The 15483-nt window shown below is 48.3% G+C and overlaps 1 protein-coding gene across 1 annotated transcript in view; it reads right to left on the bottom strand.

Moving 5' to 3' along the window:
• The window catches only part of R3hdm2 (R3H domain containing 2), a 120801-nt gene that overhangs the window by 1982 nt on the left and 103336 nt on the right, over positions 1–15483 (bottom strand). The window contains exons 17-25 of the mRNA XM_051170694.1: positions 14505–14747; positions 14058–14184; positions 13691–13851; positions 13102–13256; positions 11492–11592; positions 6460–6629; positions 2501–2648; positions 589–686; positions 171–255 (exon numbers count right to left, since the gene is read on the bottom strand). Coding sequence (XP_051026651.1) covers positions 171–255; positions 589–686; positions 2501–2648; positions 6460–6629; positions 11492–11592; positions 13102–13256; positions 13691–13851; positions 14058–14184; positions 14505–14747 — 1288 coding nt within the window. The remainder of the gene's footprint in view (positions 1–170; positions 256–588; positions 687–2500; positions 2649–6459; positions 6630–11491; positions 11593–13101; positions 13257–13690; positions 13852–14057; positions 14185–14504; positions 14748–15483) is intronic.

Genomic DNA, 15483 nt, shown 5'->3' with positions numbered 1-15483 from the left:
TGCTAAGTCCACTCCCACACTGTGTCTACGATGGGGACAGACTCTTGGCTTCTCTACCTCCTGCTGCTCTTGAGCAAAGAAGGCTCCATTCCCCCGCTCTCAGGCAGCTTCCCACTTGCACTGGATGGCAAGAAGGGCATCCCCTGGGAGTTTGGAGTCCTGCTACTCACCAACATCTGCTGTCCCGAGGTCAGTGGAGGCAGATTTGAGTGCTTGTCTCTTGCCTCGGTTTCCATGCTTCAATCCACTCTGTCCCTTCAACATCCAATATAAATCTCACCCCAAATGAACAGATTGATTGCTCTGTGTCTCAGTGTCTCTCCTAGAGACTGAGGAGCAGCACCCCACCCTGAGGACTTGACCCCACCAGGTAGTTAGATTTCCCAGGGAGTGGTAACTGAGACATAAAAACTTCTCTCTGGGCACTGAGGTGGGTGTCATGAGCACAGGAGTGGGGTAAAACTCTTCTTGTTTTGTCCATCTGTGTTTTCTCCAATGTTCCCCCAGCTGGCTGAAGCAGATGGCTCAGAGACTCCTCCCAAATAAGAAGGGGTCTGATGTCCCAAGACTGCTGGTGGCCATGCTTACCTGGTGCACCGTGTAAGTCGACTGGCCATGGATCAAGGGAGGGCAGAGGGATAGATTGTATTGTAATGGCTGACCCAACAGGGAATAGCGCCCATCACCTAGGAGCAAGAACAGATAGTTCCCGGGAGCTTACATTTCACAGTGTATCTATCATGAGACCCAGGGGGCTTTGGAGGTAAACAGCAATGCACACTGCTCTTGCCTTTTCTATGATGGGAGTACCTATGGAGCTGATTTAAGAGCGTCATTTCTATGTGGCGGCACATACCTTTAGTCCCAGCACTCAGCAGAGGCAGGCAAATCTCTATGGGTTCAAGGTCAGCCTGGTCTACATTGAGAATTCTAGAACAGCCATAGCTACATAGGAAGACGCTGCCTCAGAAAAACAAAGGAAAACAAACAAAGAGCTGTGTCCCTTCCTACTCTGAGCCCCACTACTAGCCCCTCCACCCTGAGCAAATGGAGGGAGGAGGCAGGTGGACATGCCTGTTATTCTAGTACTTGAGAGGCTGAGGCAGGACGACTGCTTATAGTTGAAGCCAGCCTGGACTACATAGTGAATTCTAGCCACCTTAGGATGCAAAGTGAGCTTTGGTTTCAAGAAAAGGGAAATGGGAAGGGAAGAGGCCTGAGCTCCATGAGTGTCGTTCATCACCTCTGGGCATATTCGTCATCCCCAAGGCCCCAAGTTTCTAACTCCAGAGAGAGGCAATGCAGAGTGATGGACAAGAGCACAGACTTGGAGCCTCATGCCCAGCCAAAAAGACTGGCTGTGTAACTGGAGTGCAATGCTGGGGGAGCTGCGTGCTTTGGTGCTTTGGATGGTGACTGAACTCAGCAGTAAAGCCTGCTAGCAATGCTGGGGGCAGTACTAAGTGCTGCGTGACTTACTACTCATAAAATTATTTATTTCAGAGCATCTTAAAGTTCTTAAACAACATCTTTTTTGTTGTTGTTGATTTGTTTTGTTTTGTTTTTCAAGACGGTCTCTCTGTGTTAGCCTTGGCTGTCCCGGACTTGCTTTGTAGACCAGTGATCCACTTGCCTCTGCCTCCCAAGTACTAGGAGGATTAAAGGCACGCACCACCAACGCCCGGCCGTAAACAACATCTTAATCTTATTTTTAGTTTACTTGTGATAACCAAAGCAAAAAGCAAAAAGACCATTTCCTTCTTAACTCCCTTCTCTGGATGAGAAAACTAAGGTCTTCCTCTAAGTTTACGGGACCTGCTCCTGGAACTGGAACCAGGTGCTTTAACTGGATCTACATGTTGCTTCTTCAGAAATCACATTCTCCTTGGAGCTGGAGAGCTGGGACACCACCTAAGAGCACTTAGTCCCTGCAGAGGACCTGGGTTGGTTCCCAGCACCCACACCAGTACCTCATAATTGCCTATAATTCCAATCCAAGGTATATATAAATCACATAGGCACATGCCATAAATAATACATTTTAAAAATACCCTACCCCCCGCCCCCCCAGAGTTTCTCTGTGTAATAGCCCTGGCTGACCTGGAACTCACTTTGTACACCAGGCTGGCCTCAAACCCACAGAGATCCTTCTGCCTCTGCATCCTGAGACAAGCCCAGCTAAAACACCTTACAAAACAAAGCCCAACTGTTCCGACACAGCCTCACATTCCCAGCTCTCTGGGTCAGCACTGATGTTGGGCTGAGTGCTTCTGCTCACTGCAAAGTTGAATGGATGCCTTTTCTCTTTTTATCCTACTTGGTAGTATATACCAAGCACGTGAAGGAGGGCTGGGGTAAGTTATCCTTTGCCTAGCAGATGAGGCCACAGGAAGTGTTAGCACCACTGTCTCCCTACCTGTTGCTACTTTCTAACCCTCCACCTTGTACTGGATGAGGAGCACTGAGCTCCACAGCAGCCCACCCTCAGCCAACTCCCTACCCTGTGCAGGACCTCCAGGCCGAGGGAATGGTGTGAGGACAGGCAGGGGGCTGAGTCCAGTGCAGACATTGCTGAGGCTTGTGACAGGAGACGGTGCTGGAGACTGGGTAGGAGATGTGACGGGGCTGCTGCCCATTTGTGCATTGGCCTGGGAAAGACAAGAGCACACACCACACAGGCACACATTATCCTTGGTATGTTTCCAAGGCTTCCAAGTCATCACTCTACAAAGTGGTCTTTTAAGAATTGCCCAAGCCAGACTGCTGCTTCAAACTCCTTCCTGTTCCCTAATTAGTTTGTGTTGTTATTTCCTATTTTATTTCCAGCGGTAGGGTCAAACTGAGACCTTTACATATGCTAGGCAAGCAGTGAACCACTCACCTACCTTGGCAGTCCTAGTTTGTATTTGTAGTACCCACTCATTTTTGCTTGTTTTTCCAGACAGGGTTTCTCTGTGTAGCCTTGGCTGTTCTAGACTCACTCTGTAGACCAGGCTGGTCTCAAACTCGGAGATCCACCTGCCTCTGCCTCTCCAACTGCAGGGATTTCAGGCGTGTACCATCACGGCTGACTTAGTAGGCACTCTTGATGAACTGTTTCGTTGTTTTGTCTGTGCATGTGTGTATTTGTGTGGTAGGCAGAGCTTAAAGAAAGCACTGGAGGGTCGGGTGTGGTGGCTCACGCCACCTTTAATCCCAGCACTTGGAAGGCAGAGGCAGGTGGATCTCTGTGAGTTTAAGGCCAGCCTGGTCTACAAAGTGAGTACAGGACAGCCAGTGCTACACAGAGAAACCCTGTCTCGAAAAACAAAAACATACAAGTAGATGTTGTTCGGCAACCCAGTGATCTTTTTGCTATTCTATGGAGCCAGCCTTCCTGAATCCCCCCAATTCTGGGCACTGTTTCGTACTTTATCTTGAACTTAGTCTCTCACTGAATAGAACCCATCCTTATCGAAGAGGCCCCATGGACCTGCATCCTCCACCAGTAGAACTTATCCTTATGGAAGAGGCCCATGTGCCTGCATCCTTCACTCATAGGACCCGTCCTTATGGAAGAGGCCCATGTGCCTGCATCCTTCACTCATAGGACCCGTCCTTATGGAAGAGGGCCATGTGCCTGCATCCTTCACTCATAGGACCCGTCCTTATGGAAGAGGGCCATGTACCTGCATCCTTCACCAATAGGACCCGTCCTTATGGAAGAGGGCCATGTGCCTGCATCCTTCACCAATAGGACCCGTCCTTATGGAAGAGGCCCATGTGCCTGCATCGTCCACCAATAGGACCCGTCCTTATGGAAGAGGGCCATGTGCCTGCATCGTCCACCAATAGGACCCGTCCTTATGGAAGAGGCCCATGCACCTGCATCGTCCACCAATAGGACCCGTCCTTATGGAAGAGGCCCATGCACCTGCATCGTCCACCAATAGGACCCGTCCTTATGGAAGAGGCCCATGCACCTGCATCGTCCACCAATAGGACCCGTCCTTATGGAAGAGGCCCATGTGCCTGCATCGTCCACCAATAGGACCCGTCCTTATGGAAGAGGCCCATGTGCCTGCATCGTCCACCAATAGGACCCGTCCTTATGGAAGAGGCCCATGTGCCTGCATCCTTCACTAATAGGACCCGTCCTTATGGAAGAGGGCCATGTACCTGCATCCTTCACTCATAGGACCCGTCCTTATGGAAGAGGGCCATGCACCTGCATCGTCCACCAATAGGACCCGTCCTTATGGAAGAGGGCCATGTGCCTGCATCGTCCACCAATAGGACCCGTCCTTATGGAAGAGGGCCATGTGCCTGCATCCTTCACTCATAGGACCCGTCCTTATGGAAGAGGGCCATGTGCCTGCATCCTTCACTCATAGGACCCGTCCTTATGGAAGAGGGCCATGTGCCTGCATCGTCCACCAATAGGACCCGTCCTTATGGAAGAGGGCCATGCACCTGCATCCTTCACTAATAGGACCCGTCCTTATGGAAGAGGGCCATGTGCCTGCATCGTCCACCAATAGGACCCGTCCTTATGGAAGAGGGCCATGCACCTGCATCCTTCACTAATAGGACCCGTCCTTATGGAAGAGGGCCATGCACCTGCATCGTCCACCAATAGGACCCGTCCTTATGGAAGAGGGCCATGCACCTGCATCGTCCACCAATAGGACCCGTCCTTATGGAAGAGGGCCATGTGCCTGCATCCTTCACTAATAGGACCCGTCCTTATGGAAGAGGGCCATGCACCTGCATCGTCCACCAATAGGACCCGTCCTTATGGAAGAGGGCCATGCACCTGCATCGTCCACCAATAGGACCCGTCCTTATGGAAGAGGGCCATGTGCCTGCATCCTTCACTAATAGGACCCGTCCTTATGGAAGAGGGCCATGCACCTGCATCCTTCACTCATAGGACCCGTCCTTATGGAAGAGGCCCATGTGCCTGCATCCTTCACCAATAGGACCCGTCCTTATGGAAGAGGCCCATGTGCCTGCATCCTCCACCAATAGGACCCGTCCTTATGGAAGAGGGCCATGCACCTGCATCGTCCACCAATAGGACCCGTCCTTATGGAAGAGGGCCATGCACCTGCATCGTCCACCAATAGGACCCGTCCTTATGGAAGAGGCCCATGTACCTGCATCGTCCACCAATAGGACCCGTTCTTATGGAAGAGGCCCATGTGCCTGCGTCTTCCACCAATAGAGTCTGTTCTTATGCTTATCACAAATCCTTCCTCCTTATGCCCTGTCCTGTCAATAGAACTTAAGTGTTTTGCTCCTTTGCTAGGGTGTTTCTCTGTAGCTGTGCCTAAAGCTTTTGTTGTGATAACTGTCACCTGGAAACCTTTTTCCAAAGTTTTACTGTATTTCAATGTACAAGGAAAAAAAAAACCTTGAGGTCAAACTCTGGAAGTTTTGACCCAGTCCTTGAAAATGTGGTGTGGACTCATTTCACTCTTCAGCTTGCACAGATCTTTCCCTGAAGGCTGTGAGGCTTGCAGGGCTCCCCTACCTATGTGCACATGTTTGTATGTGTGCATGTTTGTGGAGGCTAGAGCTCAATCTTGGGCCCAGAGCCTCATGTACACTAGGCTTGTGATCTCCTACTGAGCAGCATTCATCCCTGTGTCCTCCACTTAAATTCGCTTTAAACACAGACTAATGTGGTCACTCTCCTGTCTGAGATAACTAGGCTCCTGAGCATGGTCTAATGTGGTCACTCTCCTGTCTGAGATAACTAGGTTCCTGAGCATGGGCTGATGTGGTCATCTCCTGTCTGAGATAACTAGGCTCCTGAGCATGGTCTAATGTGGTCACTCTCCTGTCTGAGATAACTAGGCTCCTGAGCATGGTCTAATGTGGTCACTCTCCTGTCTGAGATAACTAGGTTCCTGAGCATGGTCTAATGTGGTCACTCTCCTGTCTGAGATAACTAGGTTCCTGAGCATGGGCTGATGTGGTCATCTCCTGTCTGAGATAACTAGGTTCCTTGAAAGAGGGTGTACTTTGTTATTCTCATATTTCTCTCTCAAAACATCCAGTGAAAGATGTGTAAAAGAGGCTGTTTAGCCAGTTGTGGTGGCACAGGCCTATAATCCCAGCACCTGGGAAGGCAGAGGGAAAAAGATCTCTGTAAGTTCAAGGTTAGCCTGTCCTAAAAAGTCCAGGACAGCCAAGGCTACACAGAAAAACCTTGTCTTGAAAAAGAAAAAGAAACAAACAATAAAAAGAGGCTGCTTAGTGGATGACATGCGCATTTCTTCCTGAGAAGAATCTGGACTTTCCTTATTAAGACAAGGACTGAGCTGGGCATAGTGGCACATGCCTTTAATTCCAGCAATTTGGGAGGCAGAGAGGCATATCTCTGAGAGTTCAAGAGTTTGAGGCCAGCCTGCCCTACATAGTGAGACCCCGTCTTGAAAAAACAAAACAAGTGCCAAGGCTTGGTGGACTTACCTGGGGGTTACCATCAGGACTGTACAGGTCTCCAGGCTTCTGACCTCGCTGGTCCATGTTGTAGTACTTACAGTGACTCCACTGGACCACAGATGGATTCTGGGGCGCCTGGGGTCCATTAGGAACATTCAGTTGCATGACCACCACACCTGGCCCAGAAGGCGACACTCCTGAGTGGCACAAAGAAAGCAATTGTTGGGAATTCAGACTCCTCTGGAATTAGCGCTGTCTCAGAATGGAACAGCCAGCAAGCAAACCCACCTACTTGTTTCAGGGCCATTCTCCCTGTGTCCTGCCAAGAATCTGACATGGCTGCTGATCTGGCTTCTGAGTCTCTCTCCCCCAACCAGTAGAAGTTTGAGTGGATGACAGCTGAGATCAGCTGCCAATGTTCTCCCGCCCTTCATCTGGTGAGGGGCATTTAGTTATGATTGGCAGAAAAACTATTCTGTCAAAATTGAGTGTTACCAAACACCCAGGTCAGACTGCTGAAATGCCTGGGCACAATGCTGGTCTGGTTGGGGCATGGGCCAGGGCGGCAGGTATATGCAAGTTTCTCTGGGAAGGACTGTAGGTAAGCCAACAAAGTCTAATTGTTCTGGAGAAGAGGAAAGCCCCCAGCTTCATTAGCCACCTTACGAAGTACTGATTGTCGCCATTTGGCTACGTCAGGGAATAGTTCAAGCAGAGGGCACAGTTTGGAGCTGCAAGTCACATTCAGAAAATGAGAAATTATTTTGAGTTGCTGATATGTAGCCACAATGGGAAAATACTAAAAGATAAGAGGTGTATTAGGCGTTTGCTTCCTGCCAGTGCTTACGGTGCATTTGAGTGAACCACACAAAAGCCTGATCGTTTAAAGACCAAAACAGGAAGTTTTGAATGAGGTAGCCAGAAGGATAACTAATGGCTACACTGAGGGCTACACACTGGCAGAGTCCAGAGCCATCTGGATGTGCCTATGAGGCTTTGGTACTGGAAGGCATTGGTAGTTCCCTCACCTCAGAAGGTGGAGAAGGGAACATCAATTCTAACCTTCTTTATGGTGAAAAAAAATGCAAAGAGTCACAGAGGAGCAGTCTGATGGGCAGACCCTGCTGTGAGGAATAGGTAGGGCTCTGACTCCACACATGGGAGCTGGCTGTGACCTTCCAGGCTGTGTTCTTGCTGAGGTGAGTTGTGTGTATGGTGGTGGAGAAATGGAAGCTTTCTGCAACGCTGCCCTTTTCACGGTCTGGTGCTTCAGTGCTGCTGCCGCCACTGCCACACTGCTGCTATGATGGGAAATACCTCAGCCTCTGGATGCCAGTCATGCTGGGAGGTGAATGCTCACTCAAGTAGTATTAGTCACAGGAAAGTAGAAAACAGGAAGTCTTAGCTCAGAAGACACAGGGGGTATTTATCCTCTGGCAATTTGTGGACCCACCCTTAGGGCTTATCAGAGAGCACAAATATTTAGTACCATTGGTTGGTCATTCCTGTCTCCTGCAGCAAATTCATCAGTGTGGCTTGGCTACGTGAAGGTGCACAGCTGTGGTGTGCTAAGCATCTGTAACAACTCCTTACTAGAGGGCTCTAGGTACTTTACTTGCCACCCTAATATCCTCTACCAACAACATTGTAATTGACCTTATTCAAATGCCTCATTGTGACCTGAGGGACCAACACAAAACAGTTTTTCTGGAAGGCAGCTCAAAGCAGAGCCTAAGGCCCTGGGCTAGCTAGGGAAGGTGGGGCTAAGTCAGGGTGCATGAGGTGAGAGGTAAGCAGGACAATGTGCAGACACAAGGAGCTACTGGGGGCTCCATGGAGGGAGAAAAAGAACAAAGTCCTTATTTTGTTTTCTCCGATCCCAACAACAATAAGCTAAGCAGGATTCTCAGCTGTAATGTGTGAGCCCCTCCCCCACTGGCCTGGAGCATGTTCCTTCACTCAAGCGAGGACACACAGCACTACTCAACTGATGAGCTCATTGTTATGCTTCTCTTCCTCAAGCCAAAAGCAGGTGGCCTCTGTTAGCAGCTGAACCGTCCCTATTTCTTAATGCCCAGATGATAGCATTTCCTTATCGCCAGGCTGGGGAAGGGGCCTTGGATGAGAGCTGGTGGAAGAAGGAGAAGGAAGGGGGCTGAATAAGAAAATCAATTTCAGCTCGAAAGCTAAGAAAGGAGAGGGGACGTGTGAATGGCTTTTTAAGTGGCATCATTAAACCTGGGCAGAAAGGTCGATTGGGCAGGGCAAACCACATAAATACAAGCAGATGACATTTATGTCTGGCAGAATTGGTTTTCTCTTTTTATTTTCCTTTCTTTTCTTTCTTTCTTTTGTTTTTGTTTTTGTTGTTGTTTAGATTTTTTTTTTTAAGATCATTGAGATAGAAAACTGATAGGGATTTTTCCTTACCAGCAGGGACCAAATGTATGAAAAAGAAATGAAGCCAAAATTACAGCATAGAAATCACTCTCTTGGCTCCCCAACCCCCTTCTTTTGGCAGGGGAGAGGAAGATCTTTCTGAAGTGGAAGACAGTCTTCTCAGTTTGAAAACCCTTAAAAATGAGCCAGTATGCATGTGAAGGCTATTTCTGTATGTCACACTGCCCATGCTGCTGTGTCACTGTGAGTTGGAGTCTGTGCATAGGTATCACTGTCATTTCTCAGTTGTGTGCATCTTTCCCAAACAGGAGTCCCCATATAAACCTCAGGGGACCTACAAGGCATCATTTCAAATGGCGACAAAGTGTTTCCTGGAGTTGTAGTTATGGCTAGCATTACAGCTGCAGAATTAAGGGGTCAGGCGAACTGGGCAACGACAAGAAGGTATTAATAAACCACACGACTGCTCCAGGGATAGTCAATCCTAATCCCTGTCTTTATTTTTGGAAAAGTGATCATGTTGCTACATGAGGGGAGGGCGGGGTCACTGTCCTCTGAAGGTGAGAGAGCTGCCTCTGTGGGCCAGACTATTTTCCCAGTTAACACTGAACTAGAAAAGAAGGTAGAAGACACACTGTTTTTTTTTTTTTTAAAGCCTCCTGACTTTCTATGAGAAGCATCAGTGGTCAGGTGATACCATGTCTTACTCTTACGTTAGTGTGGGTAAGACAGAGGGGAGGGTGCAAGACTGTGAGTAGCTTTCAGTCTAGAGAAGAAAGGAGAGATAACTGGGAGAAACTGCAAAGCAGCAAGGACAGCAGCGGATGGAGAGAGCTCTTCCTTATGTCCTTTGATTGGGAAGTCTGGACTACTCCCTTCTGCCACCTTGACCCTAGAGAGTTTTAGTAGGCTTAGCTCTAGGCCAAGTTATTTCCTACAGCTTTGCTTTTGAGCCAATACTTTTTTATATTTGAACAACAGATACCAGAGACCAAAGAGATACCCTGACATACCACAAAGGATTAATACACTCACAAGCATATCCTTATGCCTATGCACACACTGATCTTAACAAACAGGAAAGAAAATGCTCTATGGTGTCAAGCACCAACACAGCAATTTTTGGAGCTGTTTCTACAATTCCCATGTTCCCCTGGGAAGGTCAAGGTCAAGTGCCCTTGGCAGCCAGAAGCAGCCAGAGCCCACCCACGTAATAAAAGGATGGGTGGGTTTAAAGCCTTAGCTTGCCCAAGTTTGGTCTGGATGAGACTGGGTGTCATTTCCCTGAAAGGTAGACTGCATCTTATGAGCAAGACTAACCCTGCAATTGCCCAAAGCACCTAACAGTGAGAGTGCAAAATATCTTAGGTGAAAGCACTTCATTCTAAATGGGAAAACCAGCCAATGGCTCCCCATCCTCAAAAGAGGGCACAGGTCCCACCCCCTACCTCGACTCCCAGCAAAGTGGAATGGAACCATAGGGTCTGAAGGTAAGTTAAGATCTCTTCTCCAAAGCCCTGAGGCTTCTTTTTGTCGTTTCCCAAGATAGGGTTTCTGTGTTGCTCTGGCTGTCTTGGACTCTGTAAACCAGGCTGGCCTCAAACTCACAGAGATCCACCTACCTCTGCCTCCCCAGTGCTGATAAAAAGAAAGGTGTGCCCCACCGCTGTGTGGCCCGCTGAAGGTTCTTTAACTGTACTGTGTCACTGTGTCAGCAGTGCTGAGAGGTAAATGAACAACGGAACTGCCTGGGTATACTAGGAGCAGACAGCCAGGTGTCACACAGCATTTATCTTTCTCCTGGCATAGTCAGCCCTTGTAGAATCTTATAGCTGTTTAACATAAAGCCATTTAGAGGCTGGAGAGATGGCTCAGAGGTTAAGAGCACTGACTGCTCTTCCAGAGGTCATGAGTTCAACTCCCAGCAACCTCATGGTGGCTCACAACCATCTACAATGTGATCTGATGCCCACTTCAGCACTGTATACATAATAATAAATAAATCTTTAAAAATATTTTTAAAAAATAAAGCCATTAGTTCCTGGACAGAAAGAGATAAAGCACAGTGTCTCCTGAAAACCTGCTGTTGAAGATGCAGCTTATAGGTTACACAGAGTGCAGAGTCCTAAGTTTCAGTCCTAGTACTAGAATGACTCTCAGAGTCTTAGATTTCCTTACAGCTTGTACTAAGAGTAACTACATCACAGTGTGTGTGAGCACTCACTAAAACCTGTTAAACAATCTATGATGTTTTAAAAAGCATTTCTCAACTTTTTTTCCCCATATTCCCAAGAGAAAAAGAAAAGCAGTCTAAAGGATAAATGAGTGCAGGAGACAGAGGTAAGCATTTTATGACAGTGAGTGTAATGGTGAAAAAAAACACTAGCATGCATGCAATGCCCCCCCACCCCAAACGCATGCACACGCCCAACAACAAATAACAATGAACCCAGAGCCGTAGCTCAGAGCCATGATCTTTCTGTGTCTACCTTCTGCGTGGTAGGAATAAGGCATGTACTCCACACTCTAGTCAAGACTTAGCCCTTTGTGATGAGGTCACAGCCCATCCCTAAACCCTTCACTGCTTTATAACACAAGCCCTTGTAGTGTATGCTCGTGTCAGTGCCCAGTCCCTCCCCTAGATTCTTTGCACTCTTACCTGAGTACTGTTGTGGTATCTGTGGTGGGCTGCAGGGAGATGGAGACTGAGGCATCTGGTACTGCTCAGAGCCAGGAGGCTGCAGAAACCCCACAGAAGGGCTGGGAGAGGGGAAAAAGGAGTGGTGAAGGGGCAGAGGGAAAAAGAGCTCCTGCACACAGCTGCTGCTTCCCGGGCCTCCCCCGTGGGAAGCAGAGGCAGCTACAAGCCATTCCCAGACCAATTTGCCATGCAATTTCTAAAATCACTCATCAGCGCAAACTTAATTATATTTATTTGTACTTGATCATCTTTCAATTTGGAGCTACTAATCTGCGCTAAATATGGAATGTTAGCAGCACACGCTCTTCCTAACAATATCGAACAGCAAACACATACATGTGTATACACACATATAGGTTTTATAAACAAAAAGGTAGTAGATCAAGTCAGGGTCAGACCCACGGTGCTAGGAAAAAAGGAGTAAAAAGAACTGAAGGTGAATGGTTGAGGGTGCACACACAACGGTACACACTAGGGATCGCCTAAGACAAACAGGAGAAAACAACATGGATACACACTCATAAAAGACAGACAAACACACACGTCGGAGATGTACACACAGATACATACAGTTAGAACTACATTAATTCTAGTTCAGCTGCACTTCTATCCAGCTGTGTGATTTTGCTTGGGTTTGTTAACATTCCTTACTTGAATTTCTTCATTTAAAAAAGAAAAAGAAAACGAAAAAGCTGGGTGTGGTGGTGTGTACTCTAAGTTCGAGGCCAGCCTGATCGACAGAGTAAGTTCCAGGACAGCCAGGGCTACACAAAGAAACTGTCTCAGCCAGAGGGTTGAAGAGATTGCTCTTTGGTTAAGGACACTTTTTGATCTTTTCAGAAAAATAGGGTTCAATTCCCAGCACTCAGTCCAGGCGCTCACAACCACCTGCAACTCCATGGGACCCAACATGTACTCCCACACACGTGATACACGCTGACATGAACACACATAAATAAAGAGAGGAAGCCAGGGCACGGCGACCCATGCTTATTACCCACCACTCAGGACTGCTGAGCAACATAGACTCTGTTTTCAAAAATAAATCAAGAAAAACAAACAGACAAAACATCACAGTGCCACACACCTGTCACCTCAGTAGACTCAGGAGGCTGAAGTAGGAAGACCAGAATCCAGGCCAGCCTAGTCTATGTAGTGGAACCAAAGATGTCCCTTCTACCCCAACGATCTTATTAGCTACAACCTACCTACCCTCTCTTTGTAGTAAGAGAAAATTATATAAGTATATTGTAAAATCCGGTTCTTTTAACGTCTGAGTGTGGCTGATTAAATAACAAACACTGGGGTCATTCTCCCCCATGTCTCGGAACAGGCAGTTCTTGCTGCAGACCTCTAGGTTAAGTATCAAATCAATGAGGAGAACAAGAAAGAGATGGCCCCTATACTTCTGAGACTGTTTCACCAGGTGGTCGAGGCTGGCCTTAAAGTTGTGACCCTCATGCATCAGCCTCCCAAGTGCTACTGGGATTGTATGTGTGCCACTGTGCTAGGACGCTGCTGGGGTTAATCTTGGGTTGTGTGTGCCCCAGCTCTCCAGCCGTCCTCACCTCGTACCGTTCTGCTGAGCCGGTGGGATCATGCTGTAGTACACGGGCACGCCCCCTGCTGGGAGGCCTCCTTGAACAGACTGGCTGGCAGGGACCAGCACGGGCTGCTGGAAAGGTGGCTGGACCACATTTTGTGAGTCACTGCCCACTGGGACCTGGTGAGGAAGAACATGACTGGGGTCATCTCACTGAGCTGCTGCTCATCACTAGACCAACACAAGTCCCTTCCCCTTGTGAGGGGGCTTCTCCCAGGAGTCCTCATCTGCCCACAGCACACACTCACAGAGCCCTTGCAATCTTGCCCCCCCTCTAAACAACATGCTCAGATATCGCACAAGGAAGGTGTTCCGATTTCCTCCACACTGTTTCCTGGACACACACTCACTTGCATGACTGTATAAAAACCACAATTTAAGACCCTTCTCAAACTCTGCGCCTTCTTTGAGAAGAAAAACAAAAAAACCTAGAGGTTCTAGGAGGAAACAGATGCTATCTCAGTACTCGAGTCTTAAGTTTGCATGGCCCTGGGAGGCTGTGCTTTTGGCTTCCCAAGGACTCAGTGATCTTCCCTGACATAGAGTACACCCACTTGGTAAGAAGGCAGTGGAGAGTACTGAACCACCAGGCCTTGCATCTGGCCTCCCATGCTGCTCCTCTGGTTGCTGAGTAGGCCCTGGTTCTGAGGCTGCTGGACCCCGAGCATGCCTTGGTAAGCCGTCTGCTGCTGGCTAGACATCATGGGCTGTAAGCCTAAGGATGGGCAAGGCATACAAGACGTCAGTGTGATGCTTTGGAGGCCACCCACAGCTCCGGCTGCTTTTCCTTCCCCACTCTTTTCCCTTCCTTTTTCTATCAGTCCTGGCCCCTTCTTAGAAATCTAAAAGTTCCCATTCCCTTGTCCCCTGGCCTCTGTCTCTCTTTGTGCACCACTGTCTTACACCAGCAGTTCTACTTACCAGGTTGCTGGGATGGCTGAGGCAGCTGTTGACCACGCTGGGGGCTGTAGGCCACCGGGTGAGAGAGAGGTCGATATTGCTGGTTGGAATTGGGATACTGTCCAGGTGGGTAGTAAGAAACCTGGATCTACAAGAACAGACAAGATGTGAGAGGGCTCTCTAATCCAGCCATTATGCCGGCAAATTACTAAATGCCCGGGGGGGGGGGGGGGGGGGGCGGATAACCAGAAAGTTGTAAATGGAGATATCTTAAGTTCACAATCATGGGATAACTATACATATTTGAAGTAAAACACGATTTGTGTTGTACAGAAAGGAGACCTGGCAGAATGGTAACTGAAGCAGACAATGGGGAGAGCATTCTCTCTGGTCTGTCTAGACTGGAGGAAAAAGGACTGTGACACTGAGCAACTGCAGCAATACCAAAGCTGGGAAGGGGCTGCCTACCTGCTGAGGGGGCTGCATGTAGCCTTGGGGTGGCAGGACTGGCTGGGTAGCTGGTGCATGGCTAGAGGTGGGGTAGTTGGAAGTAGGCAGGGGCTGTCCTGCAGAAGCCATGATGAAGTTAGCTTGCTGAGGATGCTGGGAGATAAGCGGGGGCTGGAACAGAGCTGAGGATGGGTCAGCTGCTTCAGTAGAACCTTGGCGGCTAAGGCTCATTTGTCCAAAGGGGTTGCTGAGGTCATCTGTCTGTTGAGAGAGTTGGGACTCAGTGGCTGAGGCTGTGTCAAACCTCACACATTTGGCTTCAATACAGAAAGACAGCTGGATGGGGTGGCATACGCTTTAATATCAGCACTTGGGAGGTGGAGGTTGGAGGATCATGTGTTCAAGATTAGCTTCAGCGATATACTAAGTTCTAGGCCAGCCTGGACTACATAGGCCTTGTCTCACATATACCAAATAACCCAAACCCAGGACAGAGTCAGAAATGCAATGCTCTACAGCAGCGGCTCTCACCTTCCTCCCACTGCTGTCCTTTAATATAGCCCCACAGGTTGTGGTGACCCCAACTATAAAACTTTTCATCACTACTTCATAATTTTGTAATTTACTACTGTTATGAGTTGTAATACAAATATACGTATCCTCTAATGGTCTTAGACAACCCTGAGAAGGGTCATTTGACATCTCTGAAGGGGTTGAGACCCACAGGTTGAGAAGCACTGTTCTATAGTTTTCCTTAGATATGGCATCTGGTTTCTGTGATATCTTAAACTGAACACCTGTGTGAAGGGCCTAAATCCAGAAACAGTCTCTCTATAAAATGTAACAATGGCTGCTCTCATCACAGCTGTTACCATGGTTATACCTCAGGAGATGGGGGCACCGATCTACAGGAATACAGGATAAATATAAGATTTAAAGAAAAGATAAAATACTCTTTCCATTTCCTGTATACCTCATGCCCCTGCCCTGTTCTTAC

This window comes from Acomys russatus, chromosome 28, assembly GCF_903995435.1.
Source record: "Acomys russatus chromosome 28, mAcoRus1.1, whole genome shotgun sequence".
Classification (NCBI taxonomy): domain Eukaryota; kingdom Metazoa; phylum Chordata; class Mammalia; order Rodentia; family Muridae; genus Acomys; species Acomys russatus.
The sequence above is the reverse complement of the archived record's forward strand: the minus strand, read 5'-3'. Positions and strand labels throughout refer to the sequence as shown.